General features: G+C 42.4%; 1 protein-coding gene across 4 annotated transcripts in view; it reads right to left on the bottom strand.

Moving 5' to 3' along the window:
- Positions 1-21,889, bottom strand: part of slc38a12 (solute carrier family 38 member 12) — a 248,473-nt gene that overhangs the window by 144,769 nt on the left and 81,815 nt on the right. For all 4 annotated transcript variants that reach the window (XM_078225459.1, XM_078225461.1, XM_078225462.1 and 1 more), the window contains 2 exons: positions 19,004-19,103; positions 11,411-11,510 (listed from right to left, as the gene is read on the bottom strand). In XM_078225459.1, the coding sequence (XP_078081585.1) occupies positions 11,411-11,510; positions 19,004-19,103 (200 nt within the window). The remainder of the gene's footprint in view (positions 1-11,410; positions 11,511-19,003; positions 19,104-21,889) is intronic.

Below are 21,889 nucleotides of genomic sequence, written 5' to 3'. Positions count from 1 at the left end.
CATTCCTAGATGTTGGAATCACACCCAAAATATTAAGCTACCTTTTCACTTCCGGTGCGTGCTGTATATTTCACTTCAGTTGGGAGTCAGGAGCTCTGCTGTTTTATTTTTCAGTTTGAAGATGCTGATTTGCATTTCCATCCCATGCAAATTCCTTTCATTTTTCCCTTCCTCAGAAATGTTTGATACCCTGGAATTTCAGAGTGCAATGAATGAACACATTCAACATGGCCTCTCAACAGTAAAAAAAAAGCAGAGAAATAAAAAAATCTTTTCAACCTGTCAGATTTGTAACTGGTCTATGAAGATTCTCTGGTTCTTTTCTGTCTCAATGTTTCGCAGATAAAATAAAAGGGAAAAAAGGTGGATTACCATTACAAGATGCAATGCAGCATCTCACTAAGGCTCCTTCTACAGCACTTTACACCCGTGACATCTACCACCTAGGACAAGGGCAGCAGATGCAAACATCACCTCCAATTCACACAGTATCCTGACTTGGAACTAGATCGCCATTATTTCACTGTCTCTGGGTCAAAATTCTGGAACTCCCTAATAGCACTGTGCAATTACCGACACTACATGGACTGCAGTGGTTCAAGGAGGAAGTTCACCAACCTTTTTAAGGGCAATTCCAGATGAACAATAAATACTGGCCTATCAGGTGATCACACTCACCTGATGAAGGGGCAGTGCTCCGAAAGCTTGTGGCTTGTGCTACCAAATAAACCTGTTGGACTTTAACCTGGTGTTGAGACTTGTTACTGTGTTTACCCCAGTCCAATGCCGGCATCTCCACATCATGGCTATCAGATGATGATCAGACCCGTAAAAGAATAAATTTCAAAAAAATGGCACTATTCTCCTTCTAGCAGAAAGTGTAAATTAGTGGCACTTGATAGTCATTTCTGAAACAATACTTGTAACAGAACTGGTTCATGGGCAGATGCGAAAAATCCAATCTTCTGATATTTCATCACAAAGCAAGGATACCTTCTCCCCATTACTCCATATGAAATCTAATGTTGCCTCTCAGGGAATGACTGCCTTTAAACATGTCACTAAAGGAGATTAACAAAAAAATGTTTGAATGCAAAACTATTTTCCGTCAGGTAGAAAAATATTTAGGAAATTCAAAAGTGGCTGCACTTGGACACTGAAATAAAAGACATGATGAAGAAGCCTTGCTAGGCATAGAGCACAACTCACAAACCACCTCAGCATGTCTTCCAGCACTATCTGAAAGCTATCTACACGGAATAATAAACTGTATAAAGTGGAGTCCAGCTCAGACCATCCCAAATAACTCTGTAGCTCTTCTCAGATGGCACAGAATACAAATGGAAATTCAGAGGTCATAATATTTTGCTTTAGACTATATTTTCCAGGAAGGTACATGCCTCACCACCCTTGAAGGAGAGATACCCCTACAGCAGATCAGCAGCAGCTTCAACATGCCCATTGGCGTTCACCTTCCATGATTCTATAGACTTGAACAGTTTAGAGTGTAGCTAATTTAACCCTACTGTCTAAAAAGGGAGGTAGAAAGGAAACAGGGAATTATAGACCAGTCAGCCTGACGTCAGTAGTGGAGAAAATGCTCAAGACTGTTAAAAAAGATTTAATAGCAGAGCACTTGGAAAACAGTGGCAGGATTAGACTGAGTCAGCATGGATTTACAAAAGGGAAATCATGCTTGACAAACCAATAGATGTGGTTTATTTGGACTTTCAGAAAGTTTAAAAAAGAGACACGCAAGAGATTAGCGCATAAAATTAAATGCATGATTTGGGGTAGTGTATTGAGATGGATAGAAAACTGGTTGGCAGACAGGAAACAAAGAGGAGGAATAAATGTATCTTTTTTCAAGTTGCAGGCAGTGACTAGTGGGATACCACAGACGTCCAAGCTAGGACCCCAGCTATTCACAATGCACATTAGTGATTTAGATGAGGGAACTAAATATAGAACATGTATATAGAACATAGAACAGTACAGTACAGGCCCTTCAGCCCTCGATGTTGTGCCAAATTTGCAGATGATACAAAGTTGGGTGGGGGGTGAGCTGTGAGGAGGATGCAGAAATGCGGCAGTGTGATTTGGACAGGTTGAGTGGGCAAATGCATGACAGATGCAGTATAATGTGGACAAATGTGAAGTTATCCACTTTGATAGCAAAAACAGGAAGGCAGATTTTCTGAATGGCTATAGATTGAAAGGGGAGAATGTGCGACAAGACCCATATGTCCTTGTACACCAGTTGCTGAAACTAAGTACGCAGGTTCAACAGGCAGTGAAGGCAGCAAATGTATATGTTGGCCTTCATAGTGAGGGGATTAGAGCACAGAAGCATTATTCCCATACCACTTCATTCTCCTAATTCCCTAAATATCTAAAAATCTATTGAAGGTGGTCCTTTAAGCGTCTTTAATTTTCAGGAGATTTTAGAAGGGTCACTCAGCTACATTCCTCAGTCATCTATCCACTTGCATGGCACCTTTCAACATCAGGATGCCCCAAAACACTTTAGGCCATTTAAAAACATAAACTAGAAACAGAAGTAAGCGATTCAGCCCCTTAAGCCTGCTCCGCCATTCATTTTGATCATGGCTGATCATCAAATTCCATATCCTGATCCCACCCACCCCCTCCCCCCCAAATATCCCTTGATCCCTTCAGCCCCAAGAACTAGGTCTAATTTTGTCTTGAAATCACAACGAATTGGCCTCAACTACTTTGTGGTAGCGAATTCCACACATTGACATCCCTCTGGGTGAAGAAATTTCTCCTCACCTCAGTTCTAAAAGATTTACCCCTTATCCTCAAACTATTGTTTTTACAGTTGGGAACCCGTCTCGGGGGCAGGGAATTCAGATGGTGTTCGTAAAGCAGAAGTGGAAATGAATAGGGTTGGGAAGCATTTTCTGATCAGGGCCAGTGTGATCTCCTGGACTCGTTTCGATCGCCTCAGGGGGTCGGAGAGGAATTTCCCAGATTTTCTTTCCCCATATTGGCCCTGGGGTTTTCACTCTGGGTTTTTGCCTCTCCCTGGAGATCACATGGTCTGGAATGGGGGGGTGGGGGTGAGTTAATAGGTTGTGATGAACAAAGCATCGTAGCTGTGAGGGACAGCTCGGTGGATAGGATATTAGGATGTAGATAGGCTGGAAAATTGGGCGGGGATCCTGGATTCAGGATTCAATCCTGGACCGGGGAGCGGCGCGGGCTTGGAGGGCCGAAGGGCCTGTTCCTGTGCTGTATTGTTCTTTGTTCTTGATGACCCCTAGGTTTGGACCCCCCACCATTGGGAACATTCTTTGAATCTAGGCAGCACGGTAGCACAGTGGTTAGCACTGCTGCTTCACAGCTCCAGGGACCAGGATTCAATTCCCGGCTTAGGTCACTGTGTGTGGAGTTTGCACATTCTCCTCGTTTCAGCGTGGGTTCCCTCCAGGTGCTCCGGTTTCCTCCCACAGTCCAAAAACGTGCAGGTTAGGTTGATTGGCCATGCTAAAATTGCCCCTTAGTGTCCTGGGATGTGTAGGTTAGAGGGATTAGCGGGTAAATGTGTAGGGATATGGGGGTAGGGCCTGGGTGGGATTGTAGTCGGTGCAGACTCGTTGGGCCATATGGCCTCTTTCTGCACTGTAGGGTATCTATGATTCTATGATCTACCCTATCTAACCCTGCTAGAATTTTAAAAGTTTCTATGAGATCCCCTCTCACTTCTAAACTCCAGTGAATATAATCCTCATCGACTTAGTCTCTCCTCCTATGACTACCTACCTTCCCAGGAATCAGCCTGGTAAACCTTAGCTGTACTCCCTCTATAGCAAGGACATCCTTCCTCAGAGAATGACACCAAAACTGCACACAATACTCCAGATGTGGCCTCACCAACGCCCTATACAATTGTAACAAAACATCCTTGTCCCTATATTCAAATCCTCTCGCTATGAAGGCCATCATACCATTTGCCTTCTTTACTACCTGCTGTACCTGCGTGCTTACTTTCAGCGACTGATGCATGAGGACTGAAAGGTCTCGTTGAGTATCCACCTCTCAATTTACACCCATTCAAGTAATAATCTGTTTTCCTAGCAAAGTGGATAACCTCATATTCATCCACATCATACTGCATCTGTCATGCAGATGCCACACACAGCCTGTCCAAACCATGCTGAAGCATCTCTGCATCCTCCTCACAGTTCACCCTCCCACCCAACTTTGTATCATCTGCAAATTTGGAGATTATACATTCAGTTCCCTCTTCCAAATCATTAATATATAACAGGAACAGTTGGAGTCCTAGCACAGATCCTTGCGGAATCCCACTAGTCACTGACTGAATCAGAAAAGTACCCATTTATGCCAACTCATTGCTTCCTATCCATCTCAAGACATTACCTGTAATCCCATAAGCTTTAACTTTACATAGTGAGACCTTGTCAAAAGCCTTCTGAAAGTCTAAATAAACCACATCCACTGGTTCTCCTCGGTCAACTCTACTAGTTACATCCTCAAAAAATTCCAATAGATTTGTCAAGCATTATTTCCCTTTTGTAAATCCATGCTGACTGTCTGATTATACCACTGCCTTCCAAATGCCTAGTTATGAAATTCTTGATAAACTCTAGCAACTTCCCCAGTAACGACATTAGCCTCATCGGTCGATAGTTTCCTGTTTTCTCTCTACCTCCCTTTCTGAATAGCGGGCTTACATTAGTTACCCTCCAATCTGTAAGAACTATTCCAGTCGCAACTATTTAGTCTCAATCTTGTTGCATCATTCAATAAGGTCATGACCAATCTGCGATCTAACTCCATATGACCAATTTTGTCCCGTACCAGTTAATTTCAGATTACAAATTTGATTTGACTGAGCATCAATTGTCAATCACAGACGAGAGTTCCAAACTTTGCCACCCTTTGAGTATGGGAGTGTTTCCTAATTTTACTTCAGGAAGGTCTTGCTCTAATTTTTAAACTGTTCTCTTGTTCTTAGGCTTTCTAACTAGTGGAAATAATTCTCTACCTACTCCATCTGTCCAACTTAATATCCTTAATCAAATTAACCCTTTACCTTCTAAATTCCAAGCAATATAATCCACAAAATAAATGCTGGAAGTTGAATATAAAACCAAAAAATGCTGGAAATCTATAGGCCAGCAGGAAGAATACACATCCAGTCAATGACCTTTTAGTCAGAGATCCATTGGTATTAGCAAATTATAATGGATGTAAATTTCACTTTTGGTCCTGAAAATTGATAGCTGGAACTCTGGAACGAGTAGGAACATAGAAAATATAAACAGGAGTAGACCATTCGGCCTTTTGAGCCTGCTCAGAAATTCATCATCATGACTGATCAGCCCAAATCAGTAACCTGTTCCCACTTCCCCACCCCCACATATCTTTTAATCCTTTTAGCCCCATATCTAAATCCTCTTTGAAAACATTCAATGTTTTGGTTTCAACTGCTTTCTGTCAGAGAATTTCACAGGCTCAATACTCTCGGCGAAGAAATGGTGTACCTCACGACCTTAGACTGCGAGCCTGGTTCCCACCATCGAAAACATCCTTCCTGCATTTACCCTGTCTAGTACTGCTAGAATTATATAGTTTCTTCTACGGGATCTCCCCCTCACCCCATACCCCCTCTTCTAAACTCGTGAATATAATCGTAACTGACTCAAATCTCTCCCCAGTCAGTCCTGCCATTCCAGGAATTAGTCCGGTAAACCTTCACTGCAACTCAGGAGGTGAGGTCAGAGTACTGCCCTTGACATCAAGGTAATATCTGACAGAGTGTGGCATCAAAGAGCCCTAGCAAAACTGGAGTCAATGGGAATCAGGAGGAAAACTCTCCACTGGTTGGGATCAAACCTAGCACAAAGGAAGATGGTTGTGGTTGTTAGAGATCAATCATCTCAGTTTCAGAACATCACTGCTGGAGCTCCTCAGTGTAGTGTCCTTAGCCCAACCATCTTCAGTTGCTTCATCACTGACATTTCTTCCATCACAAGGTCAGAATGATGTTCACTGGAAACTGAAGTGGACTAGCCATAGAAATACTATGGTTGCAAGAGCATATCAGAAGCTAGAAATCCTGTGGTGAGTAATTCACCTGACTCCTCAAATCCTACCTGCCATCCACAAAGCACAAATCACGAGTGTGATGGAATACTCCACTTGCTTGGATGGATGAGTGCAGCTCCAACACACTCGAGAGGTTTGACACCGTTCAGGATATAGCAGCCCGCTTGATTGGCACCACATGCACAAACATTCACTCCCTCCGCCACCAAGCACAGTGGCAACAATGTGTATCATTTACAAGATTCATTGCAACAATGCAAGGCTTCTTAAACAGCACCTTTCAAACTCATGACCATTACCACCTAGAAAAACAAGGGCAGAAGAGACATGGGAACATCATCTGCAGGTTCCCATCCAAGCCACCCACCATCCTAACTTGGAAATATATTGCTGTTACTTCACTGGGACAAAATCCTAGGACTCTTCCTAACAGCATCTCTTCCAATGATCTGGAAGAAGGTGTAACTGGGGTGATCAGTAAGTTTGCAGACGACACAAAAATGGCTGGACTTGCAGATAGTGAGGAACATTGTCAGAGGCTACAGAAGGATATAGATAGGCTGGAAATTTGGGCAAAGAAATGGCAGATGGAGTTCAATCCAGATCAATGCGAAGTGATGCATTTTGGTAGAACTAACGTAGGGGGGAGCTATACGATAAATGGCAGAACCATAAAGGGTGTAGAGACGCAGAGGGACCTGGGTGTGCAAGTCCACAGATCCTTGAAGGTGACGTCACAGGTGGAGAAGGTAGTGAAGAAGGCATATGGCATGCTTGCCTTTATAGGACGGGGCATAGAGTATAAAAGTTGGGGTCTAATGTTGCAGTTGTATAGAACGTTGGTTCGGCCGCATTTGGAATACTGCGCCCAGTTCTGGTCGTCACACTACCAGAAGGACGTGGAGGCTTTAGAGAGAGTGCAGAGGAGGTTTACCAGGATGTTGCCTGGTATGAAGGGCTTAGTTATGAGGAGAGATTGGGTAAACTGGGGTTGTTCTCACTGGAAAGATGGAGGATGAGGGGTGACCTAATAGAGGTGTATAAAATTATGAAAGGCATAGATAGGGTGAACGGTGGGAAGCTTTTTCCCAGGTCGGTGGTGACGTTCACGAGGGGTCATAGGTTCAAGGTATGGGGTGTGGGGGGGGGGGGTTTAAACACAATATCAGAAGGACGTATTTTACACAGAGGGTGGTGGAGGCCTGGAATGCGCTGCCGGGCAAGGTGGTGGAGGCAGACACACTGGGAACGTTTAAGACTTATCTAGATAGCCACATGAACAGTGGGAATGGAGGGCTAGAAAAGAATGGTCTAGTTGGGACCAGGGACCGGCGCAGGCTTGGAGGGCCGAAGGGCCTGTTCCTGTGCTGTATTGTTCTTTGTTCATTGTGGGTACATCTATACAACATGGACTGCAGCAGTTCAAGGTGGCAGCTCACCACCACCACCTTCTCAAGAGCAGTTAGGGATGGGCGATAAATGTTGGCCTAGCCAGAAATGCCCACATCCTCTGCATAAAAAAATCCCAACTTTATTTTAATGAATATGACTAAAGATAAATAAGGTACAATATCTGCAACCTCAGACATATCTAGGGTTGCACTTCAGAGTAGTGTCCATCCATGTGAAGTTCAGAATTGCATATGTGCCAATGACAGAATTGTATACTTACACAATAATACTTTTCAGCAGCTTTCAAAAGGAATGGCTCTAGGGGATGTTTTAGTATAAATCCACATGATGAAATACTGCTCTCTTTCAACTCAATAGAAGGTATTTCCCTCAGTACAATTTGAAAGTTCCCTGGGTATCTACAAAAGTATGTTCAGTACAGTTAGCTGTTCTAAATACTCCACCATTGGCAACTGTACCATCAGCTGTCAAGCTCTCTAATTCCTTCCTTCCCAAACTTTTCTTCCTCCAAGAGGCTCCTTAAAAGCTACCTTTGTCCAAGCTTTTGGTCATCTGCCCTAATATGCTATATGGTTCTGTGCCAAGTTTTGTTGGACAACACTCCTGTGAAGTCCTTTTGTGTGTTAAAGGTGCTGCATGAACAGTAGGGTAGAGGTTATGTCACTGGACTAGTAATCCACAAACCAGGACTGATGATCTGAAAACATGAGCTTAAATCCCACAATGACAGCTGGGGAATTTAAATTAAGTTAATGAAATAAATCTGGAATTAAAAGCTAGATTCAGCAACAGTGAGGATGTAATTACCAGCTTGTCGTAAATAACCATCTGTTCATGAATGACCTTTAAGGATAGAAATCTGCTGTCCTCACACAGTCTGGCCCTTGGGGTGATTCCAGCCCATAGTTACATGACAGACTCTTAAATGCCCTTCAAAATGATCCAGCAAGCCAGTTATCAAGACAGTTCATCACCACCATCTTGAAAAAGTGTAATAAACACTGGCCTGCGAATGAATAAGCTGCAGTTGCCAAAATATTTTCAGATAAATCTAGCACTGTTTTCTGTCAGTTCGTTTAGGGACTTTACGCTTGTCCTCACAGCAACTTTCAGTGAATCCTTTTTCAATCATATTTTTATAGGCTAACTTAGTGAATACACTCCCACTCTGATTCGTCTTGAAGCCAGCAAGCAATCATTCTGCCACCTGTCTCAACTCCACATTCTCTGACCTTATTCAATAGTCTACATGGGGCATCTCAAAGATCTTTTGAAAATCCAGATAAATTACATCTAGTGTTCTGTTTACCGCCTCATAAAATTCACTAAGGGCGATTGGCTTCTGCCTTATTCTATGATTCTGTCATAGAAATTTACAGCCCGGAGACAGAGCTGTCAGTCTAACATGTCTATGCTGGTGTTTTGTTCAATACAAGAATCTTCCCACACAACTGCATCAAACTCTAACTGCATATCCTTCTATTCTTTTGACCCTTATTTACTTAAATTGCTTCATCTTAAATCCATATTATTCACCTCAACTACTACCGTGTTCTGCATTCTCACCACAATCGGACTCCCCCCCCCCGATGAACGGGGCGAGGTTCGTTCGGTCATTATTGCCAGTTAACTGGTTTCCTTTCTGAACAGGCTATTTCATGTCAGACTGAGGATTAGTACAACTCCCGTACTTCATCATCTCGCTAATTTTGCGTGTACATGCAAGTGCTTCCAACAAAACAAAACCTGTCATTAGAAATCAGGATGTGATGCTGTATCATTCAGTACTATCCAAGTTTGCTCCTTTGAAATAAATCCCAGTTAACAAGCTAAGTTTACTTGGGTGTTTTTCTTTATGGGACCACTCTTGCCTCCATAACAGTGGTTAGTTTTCTGACATTCAGGAGTCTAAATGCAATGGCAGGTCTTTTGTTACAGTCTCTCAATTATGCAATGGGTTACTTTATGATAAAGTTGAGTGCTACTTTAGTGTCAGGCTCAGTGATAAATACTATATAACTGAACCATAGCTCCCTGATTAGTAACCAAAGGCTACAACGCTGACAATACATAAAAATCAATAGGCTGATTAAAAATAGTTCTTTGGATCGGAGAATTGCAAACTGGAATATTTTCTTAATGGTGAGTCAGGAGCTGTGAAAAAGCAAAGAGGTTCAGGTATTCACATGAACAAATGGCTAAAGGCTAGTGTCCTGGTACAAAAATGCTTTGCCAAATATTAACCATTCTCTCACTGGTAATAAAATACAAAAGTAAGTGATGCTTCAGTTATCCAGAGTCTTGGTCAGACACAGTCTAGATTGCCACATTGAGTTGTTCCTAACAACTGAGGAAGATCTATTGGCCTTAAGAGGCAATACAATACTAATTCACCAAAGGATACCAGAGCATTAAGGGTAAAATTGAGATCAGGTTGCATAAACTTGGCTTTCAATTCCCTTGACTTTCCATACGAGGGGTGATCTAATCAAGGCCATTTAAATGGAGGAATTCAGTAAGGTAGATTAAGTAAAACCATTGGCAGAGCATAATAAAATTAGAGCCAGACCATTTAATATTGATCCCAGGAGGAACTTTACCCACATAAAGGATAATGGAAATCTGGAGCACAGGCTCAGTTGAAATATTCAAGATTTGGAGACCAGCAGATTTTTTTATTAGGTTAAATGTATCAAGGCACATGGAGTAAGATGGGTAAATGGAGTTGTTACCAATCCGCTACGATCTGATACAATAGAGGATTGGACTCTGGGTAAAAAGAGCCTCCTCTGGTTCTTACATTATAATGCAAGTCTCCAAATGCACAAGGAACTGAGATAAACTTCATTCAGAATCATAGAATCAGGTGGTGATAGTATGCAGGAACAAAGCTGAAATTGAATATAGTTTCATCTCTATCCACTTCCCACCCCAAAAGGTGAGTTGCAATCTCACGGAAATCTTATCAATTCCACATTTCCTTCAGGTTACACACTATCTTGACTGAGATGGATGTGGTCATTGGTGCTACATCCTGCAATTCCACCCTGAACACCATCAGCTTGAGGATCAGGCTGATGCTGAGGGAAGGTCCATGGCCAGCCTCTCAGGGAAGCTTACAATGGGCATTAAAATGGGGCCTTTGCATCCACATCCGAAAATAGAACAAATTCTCATTTACCCCTTTTTTTTCCCCCAGCATGCTCATCTTTGCCACAGATTTGCTGTATTTTTCTTCATATTTCCTGCTTTGCCTTCACTGCCTAATGATTTTCCTGATTCACTATTTTCTTCCATCTTCGAGCTTCCACTTGTTATTTTTATGCAGATTTCCTATTTCCACATTCCAGCTTTTCAAACAGAATCCTAGTTCACTCATTACTTATTTTGTCCTCAACTCCCATCCTTTCAGCTCATTCCATTTTTCTGAATCACATTTTCAATTTCCTTCATAATCATGTTTCTCTCCTTGTATTCCTTACTTTTCCTTCACATTCCCCAATTTCAACTCTCCCATTACCTCCTTTCATCAAACAGCCATTTTCCCAACATATATCATTTCCTAAGTCACCTTCAATATTTACACTCATTTTTAATTACCTACCCCCCTCTCCCCATTCCCCCCCTCCAGTCCCCTTCATCATTCCTCCCCCTTGGCCTTTCCCACTCCCCACAGCCACGCCCCCAGACCCCCCCCAAAAAAAGCTTTTTCCTCATTCCTGGCATTTCACCAGTGCCTTTCCCACTAACCATTATTCTAGCCCTGCTGCTCTCAGTTTTGGCACACATTTCACTGTTGTCATTAAAGAGTTAATGTGACAAGAGGCATAGGATGAAATCTGAGAGATCACTTGTTTGATTTAAAAGTTGCTGCCAGTGTTGTAGTTTGCCCACTCACCAGAAAGATCCTGTAGGCATCGATGCGTCTAACTGATCCCCAGCACGGGTCTGTATCATTGTGCTTTACTTTGCTGTCGGCACTGCATGACTGATTCCCACTATGAGAAAAGGGAGACGGTGAATTTTTGTCCCATAATTAGCATAAAATATAGTTTGGGGCAAAAAACAGATTCTACTTTGTCAGAACCATTTTGTTTTTTATCCAATACACAAGAGTAACATTCAAAAACAATATTATCCACATGAGTTGTGAAACGGTCCCACTGCCTGAAATTTATACTGAAGGTCACTGTATTCAGTGTCACATTGCAGCTTCCCACAAAGCATTCTAATAAGACTATTGAACCTTTTAAACAATGCAACTTTATTGATTTAATTACAAACGAATCAGTTTAAAATTACAGTCAATTCAGCTTGCACGCCGACTGACATTATTCTATTAGTCTATGTTGCTGCAATGATTTATCCAAGAATTTGCAAAAATTGGAATGTTTCCAGTCCTAACTGCATCATTGAGTGTGTTAAGGACAGTAACTGGGAAGGACAAGGCACTGGCACTCATGCAGACTGTGGCAATCTGGGTCCGAGGTGTGAGCTTTCTGAAACAAACTAGAAGCCACCTGTTCAACAGAATCTACAAGCCTACAAAACAGAAACCCAGTCAGATCCTTTGTATGTAGCTGGGGATAGAACAGAGGAAGCCATTCATTCCCTCGAGCCTGTTCTGCCTTCAGTCAGACCAGATCGGAGTTGTCCTGCATCTTAACTCCATCTACCCAACTTGGTTCCTCATCCACTACTAACTTTGTCACGCAAAAATCTACCTTTCAGGTTTGACATTTTCATTTCACTCCCAGCATCAACAGCTTTTTGGGGAAGGTGTGTTCAAAATCCCAAGCGCCTTTCATGTGAATAATTCCATCCCGACATCCCTTCCATGTGGGAAATACACAGCTACTCTGACAAACATGAGCATTTTCTCCAGGTCTGACATCACTGTCATGTCAGGTGACAGACCAAAAGCAATTCAGAATGGTCTTGATTAAATCTGATGGTATGGAGTACGCATCTCAGGAGGGAGCACACATAAGAGCCTTCCCTTACAGCATTCCTCAGAGAAGGTGCTTCCATATGCCAGTCTGTTGGAATAGTTTACTACCACCAATTGTGGAGGATTCTGGGAACATAGTGTAGCTTTGCCACTGCATCCTCAGAAATATACAAGTAAAATTGAAATATGCTGAAATAAAAAAAAAGGACATCTTTTCCAAATGCTTTCTCATTTAAGATTTTAACTGTGATTGAAATGAAATTCAGTTGTAACCCCAGGGTATAAACTGCTGTGGAAGCATTTCAATGCCTTTCCATTACTTCAAATCGAATGTGTTGTATGAAAACTTGCAAGTTTGATCATTGATTGTATGTGCCACCTAACTGTCTGAAAGACAACCCTTTCAAAACTCAATCTAACATCATAGCCAAATTCTTTTCCAAGTTAGATAGGTAAAAATTTCAATTAATGCTGTGCAAGTTAGATACAACCAGTTTGAGAAGGGACCAGTTTCAGGTCGTCCGTTCAGTAAATCGATCCTCAACACCCTGTGGATCCTGAAGTCTGCCGACAACAGTGAGCGCCTGAAATAGGCTTTGAAACAGAGGTCCTGCTTTCCTGTCATTAACACCATTTTAAAAGTTGAACAGGTTTATTTGGAATCACGGGCTTTCAGAGCGCTGCTCCTTCATCAGGTGAGTGGAGAGGTGGGTTCACAAACATGGCATATACACCAACTGTCCTGGCTTGAGACAATTCACCCCTCTTTAACCTGTGATTATCCCTCTTCCCACATTGTCTGTGCCTGTAAAGACTTGATCACCTGAAAATACTCACATTTCAACCAGTATCTTGCAACTGTGGTCCCTGTCTATATATGCCATGTTTGTGAACCCACCTCTCCACTCACCTGATGAAGGAGCAGTGCTCCAAAAGCACGTGATTCCAAATAAACTTGCTGGACTTTAACTTGTTGTGAGACTTCTTACTATGCCCACCCAAGTTCAACGCTGGCATCTCCCTATCATAACTGTTTATAGGTCAAGGCCTGAATATATACAACCAGACAAGGTTCAGTGCCACATGAAAGCAAAATACTGCGGATGCTGAAAAACTGAAATTAAAATAGAGAATGCTGGATAAACTCAGTTAATGCTTCGGATCTAAATGATCCTTCTACAGTGCCTGTTAGTACAAGGCTGCTAATTTGAGTTTAATCCATACAGAGCGAGCACTAATAGAATGAGTAGATGTCAGTGAAAACTGTACGCAAAAATGTTTCCATGGAGACAGCAGAAACATCAAATGTGGAACTTCCAAATTTGGCAGCCCACCTCTTATAAAAGGGCCACTGCCCAGAGTTTTTTATTCTGTGGAGGCAGAGTCAGGACAGAGTTGGGCCTGCCACCTCCAGAGGCAGACCTGAGATGGTACAGGCATAAAAATGGCCAGCCTACAGGATGAAACTGCTGGGACATTGGCCCCATGTCAGGCCCTTAAACCCTCATCGCCTTCTCATCCACAACCCCCCCCTCTTCCATAGGCACTCACCCAGAATCCATGATCAGACATCAGGACAAAAAAACTAACAACCGGGTTTCACTCAAACTTTCCTTAATTCTCAAAAGATTAAAATCTTTTAAGTGGTCCATTAGTTACAGAAACAAACATCTATTTCACTAACCACAAAGATAGTTGGTTCTTTAATAACCTGTTAAAATTATCAAAATGTCTATACAGTCCCCTGCTGGGATACATAGTTCTGGACCTTCCAAAACTCAGCTGAGCTTATATAATGGGCTCAGCTGTCACAAGAATCCATTACAGCTCCCAGAACTTGGGGCTTAGTAAAATTGTAGAACAGATGGGTAGGTTTTCTAAGCCACACCAGATGGCCTGTCAATCAATGCACTCCAGCAGCACCCAATGACAGCATGGTAGCAGTGGTTAGCACCATTTCCTCTCAGCACCAGGGACCTGGGTTCAATTCCAGCCTTGGGTGACTGTCTGGGTGTAGTTTGCACATTCTCCCTGTGCCTGCATGGTTTTCCTCTGGGTGCTCCGGTTACCTCCCAACAGTCCAAAGATATGCAGGTTAGGCGAATTGATAAATTGCCCCTTAAGTGGCTCAATGCGTAAGTTAGGGGTATTAGCAGAGTAAATACGCAGGATGGGCAATATGCCATGTCAGAGAGTGGGTCAAATTTGATGGGCTGAATAGCCTCCTTCTGCACTGTTGGGATTCTATGATGTTCTCTAATTGACATAAGTTTTTTTTCCCACTTTTGATGTGCTCTCGGTATTTAATTCACTTCATATCATTACACTCGCACTCCCAAGCAGTTTTTAAAATTCAGTTTTGAATGCATAAGAACATTTTTCTCCAATAAAAAAAACAATCTCTAAGCTTACATAATGCTGGTGAATGTAATGGTGAATGAAATGGTCAACTTACCATTGCAAGTCATAGCCCTATAATCAGTTACTGCAGTAAAAAAAGTATCTACTTTACAATACAGCATCTAACTATTGAAACTGAAAGAATATTATACTTCAAAGCCTGTTAATCAATTAATTCCAGGGGCCAGTGAATGTTTTCTTTTGGTTCCCCCCCATGAAACCAGCATTCCCCATGGCTCATGCCTCAGAGGCTGTGAATCACATCAACTTAAAGATAGGACAAAATCCACAGATTGCACAGAGATTTGATCTGTCCACCCTTACAATGAAGCCAAAGCTGGGGATGCTTTGAATATGGGGCAAACTGACAGCGAAAATGATTAGAAAATGAAATGGGAGTCCCAGTGTTTGGCCCTGCCCACCAGTTTTTTAATCATCTTGCCTTGGCAGAAATCACTCCACAAGGTCCCATATACTAAATGGGTTCTTTGTTAATAATTGCCAGGGCGCTATTGCTTAATTCAATGAGCTGTAAAACACTTCCTTGGATCATAAGGGGCTCAAGTTTCACATGCTAGATCAGTGATGCTGGTCCAAAGAGAATAGCTATGATAGAACCTGTGTGGAGTTTGCATGTTCTCCCTGTGTCTGCATGTCTTTCCCTCCAGGTGCTCCAGTTTCCTCCCACAGTCCAAAGAGCTGCTGATTAAGTGGATTGGCCATGCTAAATGTGTTGGGTTACAGGGGTAGGGCAGGGGAGAAGGCCCGAGTAAGATACTCAGTCATTGCAGACTCAATGGGCCAAATGGTCTTTGCCTGCACTAAGATTTCTATGATTCTATAGACTGTTAATAGGCAATAATCAGCTAGTTTCGGATCCTGCTCAAAGGCTGCATTAGTGAGCCTTCTCTTTGCCGTATCTCATTTCTTGTGAACAGTTCACACCAGGTCTTAATAAATGCTTGTGGTTGCTAACGGATGATTGACCTGTCTTCAGAGTCAATCGTCCAGTGACAGAGGCCATTACAGATAGGAGCGGCAGGTCAGAATTTGGGTTTCACAAAAACTTAGACAGCTTCATAGTTACTTTTTGTTTGCTGAGATTATGCCATAGATTGCAAACTGAAATTAATTCCACACCTTATGGTGAGATTTAAACTTTAGACCCGAGAGTTGCTAGTCTGGAACTATATAACTGAGTAATTAACATACTACAGGATAGGATCAATTAAAGATAATCATTCAGTGCCTTTTAATTAGTACATTATTGCATGATTTCACCATAAATACATCAGTATCTGCGCTACCCAACTCGGGTATTTAATACTACAATACGACAAACCAGATTTCTGTAAACCAAAAACAAAGAGATTAATTTCCAAAAAAACACAATGTCTTCCTTCAAGCTGAATTCACACCATTGTGGGAAATCTTTAATAAATCCATTTGTTACATTTAAAATAGAACTACATTTTATGCATGTGTGTCCAGGGAAGGGTCTCTGGAGTGAGACAAACCTTCCTTTTTGTTCAATTATAGCACTGTTGGAATTTAGTTGTCATACTCTCAAGTATACCTATTAACATTGTATTCTGTGCATAATGTAACTGCTAAACTATGACGGATAAATTCAGTTGAATATTAGCCAAACCTTTGTACCAGTGGTATGAAATGCCAAGAAGGAATGTAAAAATGGTTAATTCAGTTAATGTAAAACTTCACGGGAAATGCTTTAAACTATGAACAGCCTCAGGGAAACTTTCTAAAAGATTGTAAATATACCCTTTCCAGTAAAGATCTGCAAAAATAGACTCGGCACATATTGACCCTTTTAAAGTGCTACTTTTTGGCAAGTGACCAAGGAGCCATAGCAGTAGGAAGAGGTGCAAAACATTTTGGTTGAAAAGCTGTGAAAGACAAAAGGCACGAGTTGCATGAAATCAACAGTATCAAAGAAATGAGAGACTGAAGACCCGGCAGACACTAATCATATCAGCCATGATGGTCTTTAAACACATGGCAGCTCAAAGATATGATGTGGAGATGCCAGCGTTGGACTGGGGTAAGCACAGTAAGAAGTCACAGTAAGAAGTTCAAAGATAAGGCACTGGGAGAACAATGAGGTAATTATCAACTGAATGACTTACGGAATGAATTTTACTTAATATGGAACACAGCCAGCACTTGAAAAATCAGGATTTGGAGTCCTGATTAAGACCCCAAAGTATTAATCATCAAGAAGAGAAGATGACTTCAATCAAGAGACAAGTGCTGCAGTCAACCAGAATGGTATTACATAGTGAATGCAATTCCTTATCACTGCCTTTTGCCAAGTAACAATGCATACTTGTGATAAACTTAAATTCTGTGAACTTTGTGAAGACACCCAGTGCGGTCTGTAGCTAGTCTTAACTGACAAATCTCTGATCAGCTCGCCAACTTGGTCTTACAAATTAAAGCAAACTCCAGATCTTATATAGTGATCAACTGTAAAAAAAAAATCAGATGGCCAATGATAGCGTAGTTGACAAATTCATAGGCCAGAATTATCAGGTTGTTCTCACCAGCATGACCTTCTAGTCCTGCCAATGGCAAACCTATGGGAACAGGCTGAACTAGACCTGTTATTCACAATGAGATAAGGTTAATTAATTACCTCAGTGAAGGCACCCTCATATAGAAATATATTTAGACAGTAGGATCTGCTCCCATTGAAAGGATCAAGAACCAGAGGACACTACTTTAGGGTGAAGGGATGAAAAACCAAAGGTGACACAAGGAGAAACTTTTCTTTGCAACGAGCAGAGCTTCAGATCGGGAATCCACTGGTAAGATGCATTGGCCATGCTAAATTGCTCCTTAGTATCCTGGGATGCGTAGTAAACCTTTGGGGTTGCAGGGATAGGGACTGGGTGGGATTGTTGTCAGTGCAGATTCGATGGACCGAATGGTCTCCTTCTGCACTATAGGGTTTCTATGATTTCACTGATCGAGGGGGTTGGTGAAGACAGATTAAATTGTGACGCGGAATGGGATGAGCCGATTTGCTCTTGCAGACAGTCAGCAGGGGCACGACAGGCCGAGTAAGCTCTGCCTATGCTGTAACTATGTGATTCCTTTCTGAGAACTGCCAAAAAAATCCATCAAAACACTCCATCAGGCAGTGCATTCCAAATATTCACAATCTGGTGTATAAAAATAAGCTCATCATGGCGCTTCTGGTTCTTTTCCCAAATCACCTTTAATCTCTACCCTGTGGTCATTGACACTTCAGCCATCACAAACAGTTTTGCTCTACGTGCTTTATCTCAACTCGATTTTAAACATCTCCATCACCTCTTGGTCCTCTTTGCTCTGAGAACAAGTCTAGCTTCTCCAGTCCACACATGCAATCACAATCCCTTATCCTATAACCACTCTCTGCAAAGGCTTCAAGCCCTTCCTCAAATGTCCAGCTAGGACTGAATGTGTGTTTTACCTTCCTTCTATTTTATTCTTTTTTTCCCCCCCCAAAATATCATGGGATACTTTTTCCATTAAAAATTAGTCCACATTTAGGTTATAATGTAACACTGCCTGCTGATATCCTGCTGTTGCTGTATGCAGTGTAATTAAAATTCTCAAATAGAAATGAATATGGCCAGAAAATGCCACTGGCCTGTGACATGACTCTCACTGCTGGAATGAAGGTGTAAGTTTTGAACCACTGGGGACAAGGACTGTCGACTGACACCACAGGAGCGTCTGCCTGACCTGATCACGTTATTTCCAATACTACGAACGCAAGGGTTAATGACAGCTGCACACTTTTAACCTTTCTTTGTAATTCGCGACATAATTAACAACACCGAGGCCAAAGCGTAGTTAACTATTAGAATCTCAATTTAGCAGCTGCCAGCAAACTGGAAATGAGTATCTTTGCTGCTAGAGGGATCACATGGAAACTAATAAGATGAAATACTAATGGATATTCTGCTTTATCCTCAATCAATTTTTTTGTCCTTTCTTATTTCTTTGTTTTAAACTAACTGTATGACCATTCATCAGAAAATTGGAAAAAAATTAAGATTCAAGAGGTCAGCAGCAATCTCTCTGACATTGCAGCTAAATGAAGGGCAAGAGCATCAATCGAGCACTTACCAGACGACTTCAGTGAGGGAATATGGGACAGCAGCTGCGTAGATAGCCAGATCCCCATAGAGGTAGATTATGATGCAGATGTAGAACATGTTGACTCCCACTGTGGGGGAAACAAACAAAACAAATTAAAGATGCGGCAACCCATATGTGTTCTCAAACCTTTGTACAAAGACAGATGCTCTTCTCTGCCACCAACTTTATTTTCAGTTATTGGCATTTGATACTGAAGCGAGTGCTGCCAAGAATGACCTGTGCAGCAATCTGTCCTTTTTGTCTTTGTACTTATTTAAGAGATTATTCTCCATGGGAACTGTCAAAAGTGAAATGGGTAACTTTCCTTCAGTGCTACATATTTTCAGTGAATTACTAAAACACACCATTTATGAAGAATTTTCAGGATGTAAAACACTGTATACCACACACAGGTAATGGGGTCCTCAAGCGAATAAGCAGTGCTGTCTAATTAACAGCAGCTAAGCGTCCAAAATTTGGTCATCTGAACTGAAATAATTGATCTCAGGCACAACGGTTGACCACTACAGGTCTTCAACACTACAGGGCAGAAAGAAAACGCCAACCAGTGTTCCTGTTCACATCTGCTCATCAAGAGACATTTAAAAAATTAATTCAAGGGACATGGGCTTCATCGGCTAGGCTAGCATTTATTTCCCATTCCCAAATGCCCTCGAGAAGGTGGAAGTGAGCTGCCTTCTTCAACCGCTGCAGTCCACGTGCTGTAGGTACACCCAGTGTTGTTCAGGAGGCACAATCAGTTCCAGGATTTTGGCCCAATGACAGCAAAGGAATGGAGAGTCAGAATGCAGAGTGGCCTGAAGGAAAACTTCCAGATGGACTCCTTGAAAATGCACCCATCTGCATGTTGGATCTGGGTGTCGAGCTACAATTATCCCCCCAAATACCAATCTTAGAGAATGAATGCTATTTGAATGAAGTGAGAACTTCTTGAGAAAGTGAGAGGGCATGGGATCCAAGGGGCTGTTGCCTTGTGGATCCAGAACTGGCTTGCCTGCAGAAGGCAGAGAGTGGCTGTGGAGGGGTCTTTCTCTGCATGGCGGTCAGTGACCAGTGGAGTGCCCCAGGGATCTGTTCTGGGACCCTTGCTGTTTGTCATTTTCATAAATGACCTGGATGAGGAAGTGGAGGGATGGGTTGGTTAGTTTGCTGACGACACCAAGGTAGGTGGTGTTGTGGATAGTTTGGAGGGATGTCAGAAGTTGCAGCGAGACATAGATAGAATGCAAGACTGGGCGGAGAAGTGGCAGATGGACTTCAACCCGGATAAGTGTGTAGTGATCCATTTTGGCAGATCCAATGGGATGAAGCAGCAGTATAATATGAAGGGTGCCATTCTTAGCAGTGTAGAGGATCAGAAGGACCTTGGGGTCCGGGTCCATAGGACTCTTAAATCGGCCTCGCAGGTGGAGGATGCGGTCAAGAAGGCGTACGGCGTACTAGCCTTCATTAATCGAGGGATTGAGTTTAGGAGTCGGGAGATAATGCTGCAGCTTTATAGGACCCTGGTTAGACCCCACTTGGAGTACTGCGCGCAGTTCTAGTCACCTCATTACAGGAAAGATGTTGAAGCCATTGAAAGGGTGCAGAGGAGATTTACAAGGATGTTGCCTGGATTGGGGGGCATGCCTTATGAGGATAGGTTGAGGGAGTTTGGTCTCTTCTCCCTGGAGAGACGAAGGATGAGAGGTGACCTGATAGAGGTTTACAAGATGTTGAGAGGTCTGGATAGGGTAGACTCTCAGAGGCTATTTCCAAGGGCTGAAATGGTTGCTACGAGAGGACACAGGTTTAAGGTGCTGGGGGGTAGGTACAGAGGAGATGTCAGGGGTAAGTTTTTCACTCAGAGGGTGGTGGGTGAGTGGAATCGGCTGACGTCGGTGGTGGTGGAGGCAAACTCGTTGGGGTCTTTTAAGAGACTTCTGGATGAGTACATGGGATTTAATGGGATTGAGGGCTATAGATAGGCCTAGAGGCAGGGATATGATCAGCGCAACTTGTGGGCCGAAGGGCCTGTTTGTGCTGTGGCTTTCTATGTTCTATGTTCTAAGTGGCAAAAGACTGCCAGAATCCTCAGAATGGGCCTCTATCATGTCGATGTCTAAAGGAGAGAACATTAGAAAAGCTGAAGACGGAAACTTGCATTTCAAAGCTGCTGCCAGTACTAATTCTCAACCAATCATGAACATAGAAAATAGGAGGCAGCCATTCTGCCTCTCAAGCTAACCATTCAATATCACTGACCTATGTTTTTGGTTCTACACTTCCATCTACCCCAATAACCTTTGATTCCCTTGCCTAACAAGAATCTATCTCCATGTTAAAAATATCCAATGACCCCCACCCTCCACAGCCTTGAGGTAGAGTGTTCCAAAGTCGCACAAAACTCAAAACATTTCTCCTCTTCTCTGCTGGTAGAGGGTGACCCCTAATTTTGAAATAATGCCCGAGTTCTGGACTTACTCAAGAGCAAACATTCTTTCCACATCCATCTTGCCAAGACCATTTAGAATGTTATATACTTCAATCAAGTCACTCCTTGCTCTTCTAAACTTCAGTGGAAACAAACCCACTATCGCTAACCTTTTCTCACAAGACAATCCACTCATTCTAGGTATCAATCTAGTAAACTTTCTCTGGAACACCTCCAATGCATTTACATTCTTTCTTAAATAAAACCAAAACTGCACACATATGCGAGATGTGGTCTCACAAATACCCTGTATAACTGAAGCATGATGTGGAGATGCCGGCGTTGGACTGGGGTGAACACAGTAAGAGTTTTAACAACACCAGGTTAAAGTCCAACAGGTTTATTTGGTAGCAAATACCATTAGCTTTCGGAGCGCTGCT

Source organism: Mustelus asterias, chromosome 12, assembly GCF_964213995.1.
Source record: "Mustelus asterias chromosome 12, sMusAst1.hap1.1, whole genome shotgun sequence".
NCBI lineage: Eukaryota > Metazoa > Chordata > Chondrichthyes > Carcharhiniformes > Triakidae > Mustelus > Mustelus asterias.
Note: the sequence above shows the minus strand (reverse complement) of the source record. Positions and strands in the feature narration are given on the sequence as shown.